General features: G+C 38.0%; 1 protein-coding gene and 1 long non-coding RNA gene across 3 annotated transcripts in view; one reads left to right on the forward strand and one right to left on the reverse strand.

The window, feature by feature from the left end:
• The window catches only part of LOC129926396 (uncharacterized), a 118679-nt gene that overhangs the window by 84492 nt on the left and 15426 nt on the right, over nt 1-18761 (forward strand). The gene's annotated exons all lie outside the window — the stretch shown is intronic.
• On the reverse strand, nt 8479-17807 carry LOC129926394 (uncharacterized). Of its 2 annotated transcripts, XM_056030054.1 has the most exons (4): nt 17724-17784; nt 13631-13716; nt 12035-12240; nt 8479-8679 (listed from the first exon to the last, which is right to left on the reverse strand). In XM_056030054.1, the coding sequence occupies exons 2-4, from the start codon at nt 13686-13688 to the stop codon at nt 8530-8532; spliced, it is 414 nt and encodes a 137-aa protein (XP_055886029.1). In that variant the 5' UTR covers nt 13689-13716; nt 17724-17784; the 3' UTR covers nt 8479-8529. The 2 variants fall into 2 exon arrangements, with proteins under 2 accessions (XP_055886029.1, XP_055886030.1); XM_056030055.1 differs by lacking the exon at nt 13631-13716 and having other exon boundaries at nt 17724-17807.

Genomic DNA, 18761 nt, shown 5'->3' on the forward strand with positions numbered 1-18761 from the left:
GTGGCACCACTAAAAGCGTTGAGTCCATTGAGCACAGGGCTCTCTGGGGGACATATGGAGTAATCAGTTCGCATATTATTATATGTTCTGAAAGTGCTGCTGTGGAGTGCAATTCGGGCCAGTAGTTCACATTTCATTTAGTGCCACCAAATGCAGTTCCCCTAGGGCCAAGATTTATCTAAGGCCGGCCCTGGAGGCAAGAAAAGTGATAACTCAAGATGTCTGACCAGCTTTAAAAAGTGAACACTAAAGAGGACACGTAAATGAACAACATAAAATAGAAGTTCATGAACACCTTGCACACAAGCTCAAAGTAGAAATCTTGAGCTGAATTGTGAATAGAAGAACTTGAATGTGTAAAGCTTAGACTTAGAAGAAAGACTCGTTCCAATGATAAGGATTACAGGAAATTTATTAAATGAGAAATCATAGACCATCAAACGGCTTCATTAGTGAAGACTTCATTTAAAAACAGCTTAAATTTTACTTGTTCGATTTGTTATTTCACTGCGAATCTTGAATCACGGTCTAATGAAGTCATCAGTCAAAACAAAGAGACCCACATTGAGAACTTTTAGCAAGAAAAAGGAAATACGTTTAAAATATGACCACAGCGTTACGACCTAGTTTCCCACTACATGGCTGCCTGCTCGTGCGGTATGCTCGCCGGACTTTCGTTCCGTTGTCTCCATGGTCCAGGGTTCATACCCTACCCGCTGCCATCCGCCGTCGTCTTGCGGGAGGTTTGGACTAGGAAATAGATTATCTTCAACTCTGAAGGAACATCCAAAACATGTCAAACATTTGACACTTCAAAACAACGTGTTAACTGTAGAATACATACACTCACATTGCATCTGGTTTGTAAAAAAACAAAAAACAAATTAAATTTAAATACGTATTAAGCTGTTGTAACAAATTAATTCTCAACCAACATTCTGGAAGGAAGTATGATCATGAGCTGAGGTAGGCCTACTGTCAAAAGACATTAACCCGAAAAGAGAGCACTTATCTAAGGTACTTTGTTTATCATTGTTACTGTCCAATGTATAGAGGTCATAACTGTAATGAAAAGAATGGATACGAAATTGTTCGTTATTAATGTTAAATGTACTGAACTGAATTTAAATGACTCTATTTTTACCAAGCTTAAAATCAACTCATTCTGTCTGCCTTGTAAAAAGTTTGTACACTCTTTGGCTCAATCTCGGATCAAGTCGACCCTAACCCTATATGCAGTACTTTTTTGTAAAAAAAAAAATAGGTGCCGGTACTCAATGATGGATTGCCTAACTTTTAAATACTAATAAATTAATAATAAACGTTAAAATACCAGAAAAGTAATAATTTTCCCCACATTGAAAAAGGTGAGAAAGGTGCTGGTCCGCCGTACTGGTGCTAGGAGAGTTTTAGTGAGGGTGGATTATAGTGATATGAATAATGCACCTGAATATCACGTGATCAGGTCATGAGATCTTGTAGAAAGGACTGGCGTTTTTGTGATTTTTCAAGATTGCCTTGGTAGACCAATCAAAAAAAAGAACGAGTAGGTCAGAGAGACAATTTAGTTTCGTACATTCACCCCTCAGTGACGTCAGTTCAGTGAAACCCCGAGTAAAGTAGAACGAGAGTGTAGGACGAGACAGAGAAACTAGTTCAGTCCAGCGATTACAGTCAGTCGTTTTGTGTTGCTTCTCGTAAAGTACTTCAGTAGTACACGCAGTAAAAGAAGTAAAACATTATTTGAAAGGGAATTGCTCAAGTTCTTGAGTTGTTTGTTTTGTGTTGAGCAGTGTTTGCTGAGAGGCTGATCAAAAGAGATGCAACATTGGTGTCTTAAAGTGGCATTTTCTATGGCTTTTATGAAAATGATCCACGAACTTGAATTCAAAGTGCTGAAACAATAAATACGATGACAAAGACTGAAATGCTTTAAAAGAAAGCCTTCAGGACAGAAGGCTCAAAAGTAAAGTAGCAATCATACATAAAACACTGAACCATAATCTTCAAATACAAAAACAAAATTTAATAAGATACTCTGAAAGACACAAAGATAAAGGCACATTCCTCGTTCCATATGCTAGGACAAATTTGTACAAATACTCCTTCTTCCCTAGTGCTATTAGAGCATGGAATGGGTTGCCTGAGCTAGCCAGGAAAACCAGTGACTTGGCAGAATTTAAGTCATTGGTTAATATGCATGACTAAATGCATGACGCGTAGGACGTAATCATCTTCTTTTTTGAAGTAACGTCTGTATTATATAAGATAAGAAACAAGGAAACTCTTTAAAAAATGTCTCCAGCTAACTCTGGTGGAAGATTAAGAGGACCTGGACACCTGCCTGTTCGTAGATCAGCCAAGCGCCATTTTGAACAAGGTCATTGAACAGATCTAACGAACAGATCTGTACCATAGTTGAAATTTAACTTGAGATATGGATAAATGTACTATGCTTAGCAGGTGAACATATAGGTAGCATGATTAACAAGACAGATGAATCAATAGGTACCATGCTCAATAAACAGGTGAATCAATAGGTACCATGCTCAATAAACAGATGAATCAATAGGTACCATGCTTAATAAACAGGTGAATAGGTACCATGCTCAATAAAACAGATGAATCAATAGGTACCATGCTTAATAAACAGATGAATAGGTACCATGCTTGATAAACAGATGATTCAATAGGTACCATGCTCAATAAGACAGATGAATCAATATTTACCATGCTCAATAAGACAGGTGAATCAATAGGTACCATGTTTAACAAGACAGATGAATCAATAGGTACCATGCTCAATAAACAGGTGAATCAATAGGTACCATGTTTAACAAGACAGATGAATCAATAGGTACCATGCTCAATAAACAGATGAATCAATAGGTCCTATGCTCAATAAGACAGATGAATCAATATGTACAGTGCTCAATAAGACAGATGAATCAATAGGTACCATGCTTAATAAACAGATGAATAGGTACCATGCTCAATAAGACAGATGATTCAATAGGTACCATGCTCAATAAGACAGATGAATCAATATTTACCATGCTCAATAAGACAGGTGAATCAATAGGTACCATGTTTAACAAGACAGGTGAATCAATAGGTACCATGTTTAACAAGACAGATGAATCAATAGGTACCATGCTCAATAAGACAGATGAATCAATAGGTACCATGCTTAATAAACAGATGAATAGGTACCATGCTCAATAAGACAGATGAATCAATATTTACCATGCTCAATAAGACAGGTGAATCAATAGGTACCATGTTTAACAAGACAGATGAATCAATAGGTACCATGCTCAATAAACAGATAAATCAATAGGTACCATGCTCAATAAGACAGATGAATCAATATGTACAGTGCTCAATAAAACAGATGAATCAATAGGTACCATGCTCAATAAGACAGATGAATCAATAGGTACCATGCTCAATAAGACAGATGAATCAATAGGTACCATGCTCAATAAACAGATGAATCAATAGGTACCATGCTCAATAAACAGGTGAATCAATAGGTACCATGCTCAATAAACAGATGAATCAATAGGTACCATGCTTAATAAACAGGTGAATAGGTACCATGCTCAATAAAACAGATGAATCAATAGGTACCATGCTCAATAAGACAGATGAATCAATAGGTACCATGCTTGATAAACAGATGAATCAATAGGTACCATGCTCAATAAAACAGATGAATCAATAGGTACCATGCTCAATAAGACATATGAATCAATAGGTACCAGGGGCGGACTGGGTTTCAAAATCAGCCCGGGCATGTCTATACAATCGGGCCCACAAATTCTATATCATATGATGGGCCTCCATTTCTAGGTGTGCCTGTCCTCAAAATCATTATAATAAGTTTGATAATGTATGCATGCATACAGTGAAATCAATATCTATATACAAAATATAGGCCTTATGTTGCTTTTTAATCGCTAAGTATGTAGGCCCTAAAACAATGAAGCCTACTACTAGCACTGTCAACGAATAATTACATTATTTCGGAAAATGTGTTAAATTAAAATAGTATTACACTGTAGAGTCTGTGAAAGATTTCTTTTTAAACATTACGCCCAGAAGGCCTTTTTATAAGAGAATACTATAAAAACCTTTAACAATTTGATATATGCCGTAATGACATCGATGCAGCCAGTTCGGTGGTTCTACCGGCCCATTTTGGTACCGGCCCACCGGGCATTTAAGCAGATGCCCATATAGCCAGTCCGCCCCTGATAGGTACCATGCTCAATAAGACAGATGAGTCAATATTTACCATGCTCAATAAGACAGATGAACTAATATGTACCATGCTCAATAAACAGATGAATCAATAGGTACCATGCTCAATAAGACAGATGAATCAATAGGTACCATGCTCAATAAACAGATGAATCAATAGGTACCATGCTCAATAAGACAGATGAATCAATAGGTCCTATGCTCAATAAGACAGATGAATCAATATGTACAGTGCTCAATAAGACAGATGAATCAATAGGTACCATGCTTAATAAACAGATGAATAGGTACCATGCTCAATAAGACAGATGATTCAATAGGTACCATGCTCAATAAGACAGATGAATCAATATTTACCATGCTCAATAAGACAGGTGAATCAATAGGTACCATGTTTAACAAGACAGATGAATCAATAGGTACCATGCTCAATAAACAGGTGAATCAATAGGTACCATGTTTAACAAGACAGATGAATCAATAGGTACCATGCTCAATAAACAGATGAATCAATAGGTCCTATGCTCAATAAGACAGATGAATCAATATGTACAGTGCTCAATAAGACAGATGAATCAATAGGTACCATGCTTAATAAACAGATGAATAGGTACCATGCTCAATAAGACAGATGATTCAATAGGTACCATGCTCAATAAGACAGATGAATCAATATTTACCATGCTCAATAAGACAGGTGAATCAATAGGTACCATGTTTAACAAGACAGATGAATCAATAGGTACCATGCTCAATAAGACAGATGAATCAATAGGTACCATGCTTAATAAACAGATGAATAGGTACCATGCTCAATAAGACAGATGAATCAATATTTACCATGCTCTATAAGACAGATGAATCAATAGGTGCCATGCTCTATAAGACAGATGAATCAATAGGTACCATGCTCAATAAGACAGATGAATCAATAGGTACCATGCTTAATAAACAGATGAATAGGTACCATGCTCAATAAGACAGATGAATCAATATTTACCATGCTCTATAAGACAGATGAATCAATAGGTGCCATGCTCTATAAGACAGATGAATCAATAGGTGCCATGCTCTATAAGACAGATGAATCAATAGGTGCCATGCTCTTTAAGACAGATGAATCAATAGGTGCCATGCTCTATAAGACAGATGAATCAACGCCCCTGATAGGTACCATGCTCAATAAGACAGATGAGTCAATATTTACCATGCTCAATAAGACAGATGAACTAATATGTACCATGCTCAATAAACAGATGAATCAATAGGTACCATGCTCAATAAGACATATGAATCAATATGTACAGTGCTCAATAAGACAGATGAATCAATAGGTACCATGCTTAATAAACAGATGAATAGGTACCATGCTCAATAAGACAGATGATTCAATAGGTACCATGCTCAATAAGACAGATGAATCAATATTTAACATGCTTAATAAGACAGGTGAATCAATAGGTACCATGCTCAATAAACAGGTGAATCAATAGGTACCATGCTCAATAAACAGGTGAATCAATAGGTACCATGCTCAATAAACAGGTGAATCAATAGGTACCATGCTCAATAAACAGGTGAATCAATAGGTACCATGCTCAATAAACAGGTGAATCAATATTTACCATGCAAATAAACAGATGAATCAATAGGTACCATGCTCAATAAACAGGTGAATCAATAGGTGCCATGCTCAATAAACAGGTGAATCAATAGGTACCATGCTCAATAAACAGGTGAATCAATAGGTACCATGCTCGATAAACAGGTGAATCAATAGGTACCATGCTCAATAAACAGGTGAATTAATAGGTACCATGCTCAATAAACAGGTGAATCAATAGGTACCATGCTCGATAAACAGGTGAATCAATAGGTACCATGCTCAATAAACAGGTGAATCAATAGGTACCATGCTGAACATGATAGATGAACTGTTAGGAACCATACTTAAAAGACGTACGAACTGACAGAAACCATGCTTAACAAGACAGATGAACTAATAGGTACCATGTTTAACAAGACAGATGAACTAAAAGGTACCCTGTTTAACAAGACAGATGAACTAATAGGTACCATGTTTAACAAGACAGATGAACTAAAAGGTACCCTGTTTAACAAGACAGATGAACTAATAGGTACCCTGTTTAACAAGACAGATGAACTAATAGGTACCCTGTTTAACAAGACAGATGAACTAATAGGTACCATGTTTAACAAGACAATCAATAGGTACCATGTTGGCTACCATGTCAAAAAGAGAAACGAACCTTTACTTAACCGAGACGCTGGTGATATTAGCGCTGTCTGTGATAGCAATTCCTACGAATGTAGATCCCACGACAAGAAGCCTACGATTACTGTGAACTATCACAATCTTAAAGATATCAACGCGAATCCTGCACTCAAGTGTTTAACAAAAGCTGAGACTCAAGTGCGAAATCGAATACTAGGAAACTCACCAAGGTCTGGAGCCAACAGAATTATGTTCAGATACCAAGATCAGTGGGATGCTGATCAGGAAAACCAAATGTAATATATAAAAAATTTTTTTCAACAAATAACTAAATTTTGTGGATAAATGTTAATCGGCATGTACAAAAAAATATTTTTTTCCTTTATATAATTTCCCTTACATACATGTATTCATCATCATAGAAATAACCGAATGTCTCTCGAGAATAGGTGTCAGCAGTGAGATGAACCCCTGTCGTTCTACGAGATGAACCACTGTCGTTCTACGAGATGAACCACTGTCGTTCTACGAGATGAACCACTGTCGTTCTACGAGATGAACCAAGGTCGTTCTACGAGATGAACCACGGTCGTTCTACGACATGAACCACAGTCGTTCTACGAGATGAACCACAGTCGTTCTACGAGATGAACCACTGTCGCACTACGAGATGAACCACTGGCGTTCTACGAGATGAACCACAGTCGTTCTACGAGATGAACCACAATCGTTCTACTAGATGAACCACTGTCGTACTACGAGATGAACCACTGTCGTTCTACGAGATGAACCCCAGTCGTTCTACGAGATGAACCACAATCGTTCTACGAGATGAACCACTGTCGTTCTACGAGATGAACCACAATCGTTCTACGAGATGAACCACTGTCGTTCTACGAGATGAACCACAGTCGTTCTACGAGATGAGCTACAGTCGTTCTAAGAGATGAGCTACAGTCGTTCTACGAGATGCGCTACAGTCGTTCTACGAGATGAACCACAGTCGTTCTACGAGATGAACCACAGTCGTTCTACGAGATGAACCACAGTCATTCTACGAGATGAACCACAGTCGTTCTACGAGATGAACCACTGTCGTTTACGAGATGAACCACTGTCGTTCTACGAGATGAACCACAGTCGTTCTACGAGATGAACCACAGTCGTTCTACGAGATGAACCACAGTCGTTCTACGAGATGAACCACAGTCGTTCTACGAGATGAACCACAGTCGTTCTACGAGATGAACCACAATCGTTCTACGAGATGAACCACAATCGTTCTACGAGATGAACCACTGTCGTTCTACGAGATGAACCACAGTCGTTCTACGAGATGAACCACAGTCGTTCTACGAGATGAACCACAATCGTTCTATGAGATGAGCTACAGTCGTTCTACGAGATGAACCACAGTCGTTCTACGAGATGAGCTACAGTCGTTCTACGAGATGAGCTACAGTCGTTCTACGAGATGAGCTACAGTCGTTCTACGAGATGAACCACAATCGTTCTACGAGATGAACCACTGTCGTTCTACGAGATGAACCACAGTCGTTCTACGAGATGAACCACAGTCGTTCTAAGAGATGAGCTACAGTCGTTCTACGAGATGAGCTACAGTCGTTCTACGAGATGAACCACAGTCGTTTACTCTGTGTTAATGTTGTCGCCAATTGTGATGTATTTGAAATTAAACTGTTACTAATACTTAGGAGCTTTGAGTTGTGAGGTTCTTTCAGTTCGTTGTGTCGTGTGGTGCAGTCTGCAGAGAGTCTGGATAGTGGAGATTCGTAGCAGTATTTTTTCAAAAGATTTTTAAAAAGCCATTGCACTAGAACTTTGTAATATTTAAAATATCATAATATCAGATTTTAAAAATATCTTTCTAGTTTTTTTTTTTTTTTTTTTTTTTTGGGGGGGGGGGGCTTAAACTAGGGCCGGACCAACCATGCAAGACTATTAGCGGCTTTTTCTTTTTTTTTTAGTTGGGGGGGGGGGGGCTACTAAGTAATGTAGGGTAATTCTTACCCTGTTAACAGCATCACGTGATCATAAATGCCAACGATGCTACTCCCAGAGCCTATGTTAAATGCTTGTAGATTATCTATCGCTGTGTCCGCATTCATCTCATCGTAACTAGCGTCCCTGTCTATAAAACTTGAAGAAGCGACCGTCTGGAGAAAAATCAAACAATTTGTAAGGCTCTTCAATGAAGAACAGCACATATTAAAAACGAAGGCAATAAAAAAAACTAGACATTCTGGACCAAGATAGAATACATAAATAAATAACTTTTGAGCTAACAAATGTCAATTCCTCTCTACCCGGAGGAGATAAAGAAAACAATAGAGTAGATTAACCGCGGAATAGACCAGCACGCACTACAATTTGGGATAGGATAGAATTATCTTCAGAACATATTAGGGAACATAAGAAACATGTAAAACAAAACATTACCAACATTTTTTTTTGTGTGGTACTATATTTATAGATTTAGATTTCGGTTTATAGGTCAGTAATTAGTTAAGTCATTGGTCAGTAATTAGTATAGTCATTGGTCAGTAATGAATAAAGTCTTTGTTAAGTAATTGGCCAATACTTAGTAAAGTCATTGGTCAGTAATTAGTAAAGTCTTTGGTCAGTAAATAGAAGTCATTGGTTAGTTATTAGCAAAGTCAATGATGCTTATTCTTAAATCACTGTGCTCGGATATTTTTTGTTAGTCAAGTTTTTTTTTTTAAACTACTTCTATGATTTCAACAAGTTAATTGTGTTTGATGGAAATATTTGTCATTGCTGAAACGTTTATTTTATTGAATGGGGTTTAAAAATATGAACTCTAAACAAATTCAATATTGTTTTTCTTATAAGCATCTCCAAACATCTACATGTTATGTTAACTTAAGAAGCAAGAAGGTCTAATTTACTATGCATACATCGTAACTCTCACATTAAATTGATGAAACTTTAAAACTTTCAGGCCTAAAAAAATTGACACAGGCCTTAGAACAGGGGTTCTCAGCCTGTGGGTCGCGACCCCCTTGGGGGTCGATTAACGACTTGCCAGGGGTCGCCTAAGACCATCGAAAATATGGATTGTTATTGTCTATTCTTCTATTGCTGTGTGTAGGTGTGTGTGTGGGGGGGTCGTGGCAGAGTGGGGGATTTGTAAAAAGGGGTCACCGAGCTTAAAAGGTTGAGAACCGCTGCCTTAGAAAGTTTTTAAAAAATTCTACAGTCTAATCCAAGCAATTGATATATATTTTATAAACAACAACTCCGCACTATGCAATGAGAAATCTCTCGCATTCCCTTAGACACACCCACATGAATCTTGTGATGAAACTCATTTTGCCGACTCCCTTCCTCTAGCGATCGTTTCCACCCGAGTGCCACGTTGAGGCAGGGTACCCGCCTGCCCGGGCATCATAGACCAGCGCAACCGAATCAGAAACCGTATTAGTAATGAACCATGCTGAGATAACTCGTTTAGAGCACGTGAAAAGGAAGCGGTCAGTAAGTTCTAAGGTCGCCTTGTCCCCGTACGAGGACAGACCAAAAGCCGCACACCGCACACGAACCAGTTCTCTTTCAAATCCTTGTCCCGATCTCCCTTTATGCAGAACGCGACATTCATAAAGAATGTGGTCTATTGTTTCCACAAAAAATAGATTAATAAAAATTGAACTCCCAGAGATAGAGTAGATGCAAAATTTAACTGTTGCTGTGGTCGACAGTTAATGAGAGCGTTGTGTGGCCAGCCGAACGACCAAATGCTTTTACTCTCCCCAGCTAATATTAGGCACAGATTAAACTTGAGTGAGATGAGAGAAGTACTCTGGATCCATAAGTTCATCAGGATTCGAACTCATGACCCCACTAACGACTCCGCTATTGTAGCTAATTAAGTTATAATCAATTATATTCATTTTATGTCTACAGAAACCACCAGAAAGAGAGGCTTCATTTTCATGAAAAAAATGAATTGATCATAGTAATTTGATTACCTTTCCATTTGTAAGATCTGGATTTTTATTGAAAAAAAAACACTGGCGTTATGGAAAAAATCAGGGCGATATACTGTGTTCTAATGAACAGAATAACATTGGAAGCGTGGTCGAGAGGCTAAGTGCACTTGGCTTGGCTTGGCTACCTAGAAGGGGGCTCGAGGTTCGACACCCGACTCGGGGGGAGTTGTGTTTACTGAGCGCCTAAAGGCAGCATGGAAAACCAACTCCTAGATACCCCCTCCCACTGGTCCACAAATGAGATTGGACCAAAGCGCTCTGAGCATGCTATAAGCATGAAAGTAGATCTATATAAAAGCTATAATAATAAAAAAAATTTTTTTAATGAAATACACATAATAAACACTGTGGGGCGAAATCCCCGTGGCCAACTAAATCATACACATTAATTTTGTTGTGATATCCAAACTTGGTAAAGGCTTAGAAAATCAACCCTGAGGAAAAAATCAGAGAGTCGCTGACTTTAACCTGCGACGCAGCTGTACCAGCACCTGCCTTTAACCTGCGACGCAGCTGTACCAGCACCTGCCTTTAACCTGCGACGCAGCTGTACCAGCACCTGCCTTTAACCTGCGACGCAGCTGTACCAGCACCCTCCTTTAACCTGCGACGCAGCTGTACCAGCACCTGCCTTTAACCTGCGACGCAGCTGTACCAGAACAGCTGCATGGAGAGGGAGGCGATGTCATTCCAAACCATCTCTAATGCACAGGCTTTCTTCACATTTCTATCAGACGTCCAAAAGTCGTCTCGCGACTGGAGGAAGCTTTAACTCTTTCTCCTAATTGACGATGCCAACGTTGATTTGATCCCCATTAAACTAAATTGATTTTTAGATTTATAAGCTTTAATATGTGTTATGTTAAAAGAGCATTTTGATACCAAATACAACATTTTCTGATAACAAACAGAAACGTTAAGTTTTTGAAGTTTAAACAAAACAGTATAGTGAAATTATGTACAAATGAGCAAAACGAATAATACTATCAAAACGAGGAAAATAATTACGAAGACAAAAAGTTAATAGCAGTAGTCTTGTTGAGCAATTGAGTTATCTATTTTTTTTTTTTGCGTGTGTTAAGCGTGTGGAATGGTATGCCGATGTGTGTACATTTTACTCGAGCAGCCAGTCTCTTGTGTGTGTGTGTGAGTGTATTTTTCACTGTTGATATGAATTTTTTTTTTGAATGAAATCAAGAAACTATTCTAATGATAAACTATCCCTAATTTACCGGTACCTAAATTTCTGGGTCGATAAATTACCGGGTTCCTTAATGTCTGGTGTCAAATATTCCAATGCTTAAATTTCCTAAATCCCACACTTAACCACTGGACATGTAAACAATTATTTAGGGGTGCATTACTCCAGACACTTGCTCGCAACACAATCACATTCGTTTCAGTAAGTTTCGCACAATAAGTTTTTCTTCATTGTAATTTGTATGTTGACTATTGGAACTATTTCTTAAAAAAAAAAAAATTTAAAATGTACTGTTTTTACCTTTTTGGGATTGGTTTTCACTTTATGCCTATGGAAAATTCCTTCCTGGTCGGTGTCCAAACTATACAAAGGAATATCGAGGTTAAAATGCCGCGAGCGTCTGAGATTAAGTTTGGTTAGAGATTTTGTTTCTGTGCGAAAAGTTACATTGACCTGGTCAGGCATTTGATCTCCAGCGACTTCACTCGCCTCATATTGAAGCATAACTGTGAAGAAAAAATAAGGCTTAAATTTACTTGACGATATATAAGAGCTGTTACTACGACATCCATTAAATTATTTTTATACCAGTTCTTATGAATAATAACAATGATTAACTCTCTCCTAATCGACGATATCATCGTTGATTTGACCTAATTAAATTAAATTAATGTTTAATTTTATAAACTTGACTTTGTGTTAAATAAAAAGAGCATGCTATTCCCTTTAATTCTGTACCAGATACAACATTTTCTGATAACAAACAACAAAGCTATTGAATCTTAATCATAACAGGGAAGTGAAATAGTAATGAGCAAAATGAAGACAAATAAAAACGGAGAGAAAGAGTTAAATGTGGGTGGAGTGAAAATGAATATCGAAGGCGGCTTAAGTTCAATAACTGATAAATATTTGAATATGTTACTCTATACGAGCTATGTCTGTTGATCTCAAACTGTATCGGATATTTCCATAGGAAACACTAGCCGAATGGGGGAGGGGGGGGGGGGGTAACTGTTGTGTGATTGAAAACATTCCAAAAAAATTTCTTGCTTTTTCCAACTTTATGTGTACATTAAGATGCTCTGTCAGCATTTCTAGAAATCACGTCAAAAAGCAAACGCCTCTTAAATTAACATGAAGAACCAGAGAACGAAGATCTGTTATCTCAGCACACAAACATTATCAACATTGATCCACATAGATTGTTATTTATACAATAACTTTTACTTATAATTGCATTGTTCGTTCATTATTATTTAGTGTATAATTAAATAATGTATTTTGATTGGGTTTTTTTTTATTCTTTTTTTTTTTTGGGGGGGGGGGGAGGCGAGGGGTAATCAAGGTTACAAAAATTATAAATGAGGTACACATAGGTCAAAAGTTTGGGAAACACTGCCTTAGTCTGTTGGACCATTGGGGCACCATACACGATTAGTTGACCGTCTTTCTCCATTCCTTTCTTTTGTCTTGGTTAGAACCCCTTTCAGTGGCAGGCGGAAAGAGAACCCAAACCGACCACAGGAAGACACACGGTTATGTCTGCTTTGGGTGTGACAAACTAAGTAGATGACAGCAAGGCTGAGTGGCCAAGTAAAATACTCCTCCTTAATCTTCGACTCGGAAGTCAAGCCTTAGAGATTGGCATTAAATGTGTCTCTCACTGCTAATACCTTTAGCACAATGTTATTGGTTAATTTTTTTTACATGTAATTACAAAAGAGACTCCAATGAGCTCTTATACAAGGTAATACATTCTCACGTTATTAGCCAAATAAAAATCTCGCTTCTATTACGTTATAACACCAGAGATTCTAACGACTTTTGTATATAAGGCAGAACAGTAGAGTCTAAGTTATTAGAATACTGTTTATATTAATAGATCACAATGACCGTCAGTACTTGAGATATGACAGATGAAAACAGAGAAAATGACAACAATAATAGACATTCTTCCAATATGTTCTCTCAATTACAGTCTGTTGATATATAAACGTTTTTGCAATATAAAATTTGCAAATGTAACGCATTTAAAAAGAACATTCAACTCTTGTCTTGTGACTAATGTACAGAATTACACACATTATACTTCTTGGTTTTCTGACTTCTTATTTGGTACATTAAACCGCTGCGGCTTCAATCGTGAATATATCTTTGTTGTTCTAGCCCCCAAATAAATCGATCAGTTAGATATTTATTATAAGACATCAGTTAGGCCAGGTTCGTATATAATTTCACATTCACTTTCACCTATCCTTTGGTCTGCTGGACCGATGGGGCACCACACAAGATCTGTTAACCCTTTTTCTCCATTCTTCTCTGTCATTTGTCTTTGATAAAATTTCATTCTGATAATATTGAACCCTGCCTTTGTTACTTGCCTGGTTTGACAAAGTCGGGGGCCGATTTTCAGTTTGTTTCCCACAGACTGTCTTTGTAACCTTGCTATTTTTTTAAATTTTATCTTTATTTTTCATTTATGTTTCATCAAATACTTAAGCCATTGTAGGCAAACATAATAGACCCCAATTCATTTCAGGCAAAAAACAAAAATATTCAATATATATCATGCTAGCAGTTCACACCGGCTACACCCGTTGATTTGTTCCAAGGTTTTATTAGTTAATATTGTTTATTATGGCCGGAACCCACTTCTTTTTAAAAATTATTTGAATAAATGGCCTACATGTTAATGATCACCCTAACGTACTTTTCAGCAAGTGAATTAGTTTATCTGTAACAATGAAGTTTAACGACCCGCTCCCTCTCTGTCCTTCTATCTCTCTCTCTTTTTCGCTCTCTGGAACCTAAATCGACCACCATCGGACAATAGTTATGCCTGCGCTGACTGTGGTAAAATATGTAGGTCGCAGCTGGGACTGAGTGTCTAAGTGAAATACTGTACTCCTCATTAATTTTCTTCTTGTTGGGATTCTATAGATGACATGGATTTGGCACTTTATCACTAACATGGACATTCAGTTCAGACTAAGATAGTGAGTCTCTTTCGTTAATAAGTTAAGTTATATTAGGATTATATCTAAAGGCTTACCAAGGATGCCAGCCAGCCGGAGTGGCTAGTGCTGTCAGAGACCCCCCCCCCCCAACCTTACAATAGTGTACGTAATACATATTTGCATAGTCATGTGAGAAATACATAACTTACAAATAATGAAAACGAAGCTAGCTAATGAACTATCTGTAGTAACAGTCACAGTTCTAGAAATACATGTACATTTAGCCATGCTGCTTAAAAAGTGAAGTTAAGTGTCTGACTTACTTACTTACTTTGCATTCGGCTGGGGTTGAAAATTAACAAAGCGGATACAAATCAGTGAAATGATTAATACAATTATTCATGCTAGCTTATCTGAATTAGTGAAATATATGTTTTGTAATGTTTTGGCGCCACCCCCTTACGCCCCGGCACCAGAGGCGGATGCTCTTCTCTCCCCACATTTGGCACGCCACTGATTCTAACTTGTCTCAACAGTGATTACTTAGGTTGGACTGCTCTCCCCACATTAGGCACGCCACTGATTCTATCAAACTTGTCTCAATAGCGATTACTTAGGTTGGACTGCTCTCCATCTTGCAGTTTCAGAATGTATCCAGCTTTTATTGGACAAGTCAAGACTGAACGTCATTGAAAAAGGTCTGCTGCATACAGTAAAAACAGGAAATGTCAAGATTTGGAACATGTTCCTAGCACGTCCAGAGTAGTCCGATCTAAGGTCAAGGATGCATGCTAGTAAACAATCTGTTTCCTTGTATAGCGAGGCATTTAATCTTCAGCTCATTGGAACTACAGTGCCAGAATATTGTTGAATATTTGTGTCCATTATATCCCTTCGATTAAAGTTTTCAATCTGATAAACACTGACCAATATTCAGCTGAATACAAGACAAAGAATGCATCAAAAGGATGTCGCGTTTTCATTATAAAAAAACATGTGTGTGTATGAGTGAAGGGTGGTCCATTACAAGTCAAGACTATATATCGTGGACTAGCCAGTACTGCCTAACTGGCCCTGTATTGTTATGGCCCAATATATGCTCAAGACTACATATCGTGGACTAGCCAGTACTGCCTAACTGGCCCTGTATTGTTATGGCCCAATATATGCTCAAGACTACATATCGTGGACTAGCCAGTACTGCCTAACTGGCCCTGTATTGTTATGGCCCAATATATGCTCAAGACTACATATCGTGGACTAGCCAGTACTGCCTAACTGGCTCTGTATTGTTATGGCCCAATATATGCTCAAGACTACATATCGTGGACTAGCCAGTACTGCCTAACTGGCCCTGTATTGTTATGGCCCAATATATGCTCAAGACTACATATCGTGGACTAGCCAGTACTGCCTAACTGGCTCTGTATTGTTATGGCCCAATATATGCTCAAGACTACATATCGTGGACTAGCCAGTACTGCCTAACTGGCCCTGTATTGTTATGGCCCAATATATGCTCAAGACTACAAATCGTGGACTAGCCAGTACTGCCTAACTGGCCCTGTATTGTTATGGCCCAATATATGCTCAAGACTACATATCGTGGACTAGTCAGTACTGCCTACCTGGCCCTGTATTGTTATGACCCAATATATACAGCATATGAATTACGACTATGACTAAGACTGCTTTATTGATCCATGAGGAAATTTGTTGTGATTACAAGGACTCTTTTCTCATAAGTAGAAGTCTGCAGAAACTAACAGATAGAGAGAAGAAACACAAGGAACACGAGGAACACAAGGAAACAAGAAACATAAGGAACACAAGGAAACAAGAAACATAAGGAACACAAGGTAATTATTTCAATTGTCATTACAGACTTAAGTAAAGCAAGGAATCAGCAGTACAATGGGGAGGGGGGGCTGATTTAAATAATGCTACATATATAAGATCACAGACCTACATAATAATCATAAAGCTTGTGTTCGAGTCCGAAGATTAATGAAGAATGCAATATTTCCCGTGGCTACTCAGCCCCAGCTGTAGCCTACATATTTTGCCAAATCCAGAGCAGGCAAAAATATTGTCCGCCGGCGGTCGATTAAGATTTTCTTTTCGTCGTCTACGTCTGTCCTCTGTCGCGGATTTTGATTTGGTCTCAAGTGTGTCTATAAAAAAACATGCAAAAAGAAAACTGAACCACTTCCACATGAACTATCTAATAAAAATACGTAATGTTAAATGGCAAGAAAAAATAGCCAATACTGAAGTCCTTCAAAAAGCGGCCTGCAAAGCACCCACACAATCTTGATGCAGTTCAGGCTTCCATGGGCAGCACCCATCTGCAGAATGGAAGACCGCCGCATCCCTAAACGACTCCTGTATGGCCAATTAAGGGAAGGAAAGCGCTCACAAGGTGGACAAAGCAAATGCTTTATGGACACCCTCAAAGCTTCTCTGAAAGCCTTCAGCATTGCTACAGCCACCTGTGAGACAGGCGCATGATTTAGACTTAGAAGACGATCCGATGCGAAAAGTTTTCCTAAACATTAATTTATTAAACTCTTGAATCTATAATACATGGGCACCCTGAGGGGTACATTGTGATGCACTTGAACCCGCCCCCCCCCCCCCCTCACCCCGGATTTTGACTAAATCTACATCTACGTAATAAACCAAAAAAAAAAAAAAACAGTTCTGGAAGATGCATTTCATTATAAAATTATTTTTTTAAATTGGCTAAAACGTGGCTACTCAGAATTCAGAGGCGCGCACGTACATGGTTGGCCATCCTTTCCATACGCCTAGGCTAATCACTACTACATTAACCAGTGGCAGCACTACTTGTTTAGTTGCTACTTAGAAGTTAATTGATTTGGTGGCGCGAACGAATGGCTAAAATTTCGATACTCAGAATCCAGTGCACCCCCTTGCGGGCGCCCATGAATACAGATATGTTATGTGATTTCTTCGGAGATAAATAGTTTTTAAAATATATATTTTTAAGTTTTATTTCTTATTACCATATATTGTCATTGGAAATACGCCATTTTGATTTTAAGGCTTAATACTAGACTATCTCCCTTGAATTACTTGCCAACTTTTTTCTGTTGCTTTGCAAACAAGCTTTTGTACTTTAAGCAATAACTAAAAACTATATATAAATTATGTAATAAAAGTAATAGCATAGATCTACAAAGGCGAAAGAAATAATAGAAAAAATATTAACATCAAATATATAACCTCCAACTTTAAGCTTGACATGTTGTAGTCATAGCGTAATTTAATCTTCGTTGTTTTTATATAATATATATGTATATTATAATATATAATAAGAACAAATATTTACACCACCACATCATTCAAGTACAATTTCTTTCACTTTTTCGATTCCAAACAAAATAATTAATTACCAATAGTTAGCAAACAAATTGGCTAATTTTAAATGACTGCTTAATGCACAGGGTTAATTAGATACACGGGTAGGCCACGGGTAGACACACATAAACCGTAACAGAATAAAGAGAAATAATAAAATTATTGAATGTAAAACAGTGAACAATATAAAAATAAGCAATATCCACAACAAAGTTGAGAAAGTCATGATTGGATTGTGGCATGGAAGGGAAGATTCGGAAAGTGTTACAATGGCATCGGAGTTAGTAACCTTGTGATGGCTCCAAATAGAGACTGGGCTGATAAAAAAAATCAATGATTTTATTAAATCTCTTCAATGGGATAAAAGAGCAGCAAGATGAAATAGTATGAGTGTTACTACTTCTCTGGACCAAATAGGGGAACGAGGGGGGAGACACTGTGAGAAGCGTGCGAGGTTCGACACCCGACGCGAGCAGAGTTGTGGTTACTGAGCGCCTAAAAGCCAGCACGGAAAATTTCTCCCAGTTGCCCCCTCCTCCCACTGGTCCACAAATGAGATTGGACTATAGCTGAGCACGCTATAAGCATGAAAGTAGCGCTATACAAAAGCTATAATTTATTTTATTTATGAGTGTGACAAGCAGAGTGCATTTGTCATACATAACTGCTTTTGAAGCTGGCCG

Source organism: Biomphalaria glabrata, chromosome 5, assembly GCF_947242115.1.
Source record: "Biomphalaria glabrata chromosome 5, xgBioGlab47.1, whole genome shotgun sequence".
In the NCBI taxonomy this organism is placed as follows: Eukaryota; Metazoa; Mollusca; class Gastropoda; family Planorbidae; genus Biomphalaria; species Biomphalaria glabrata.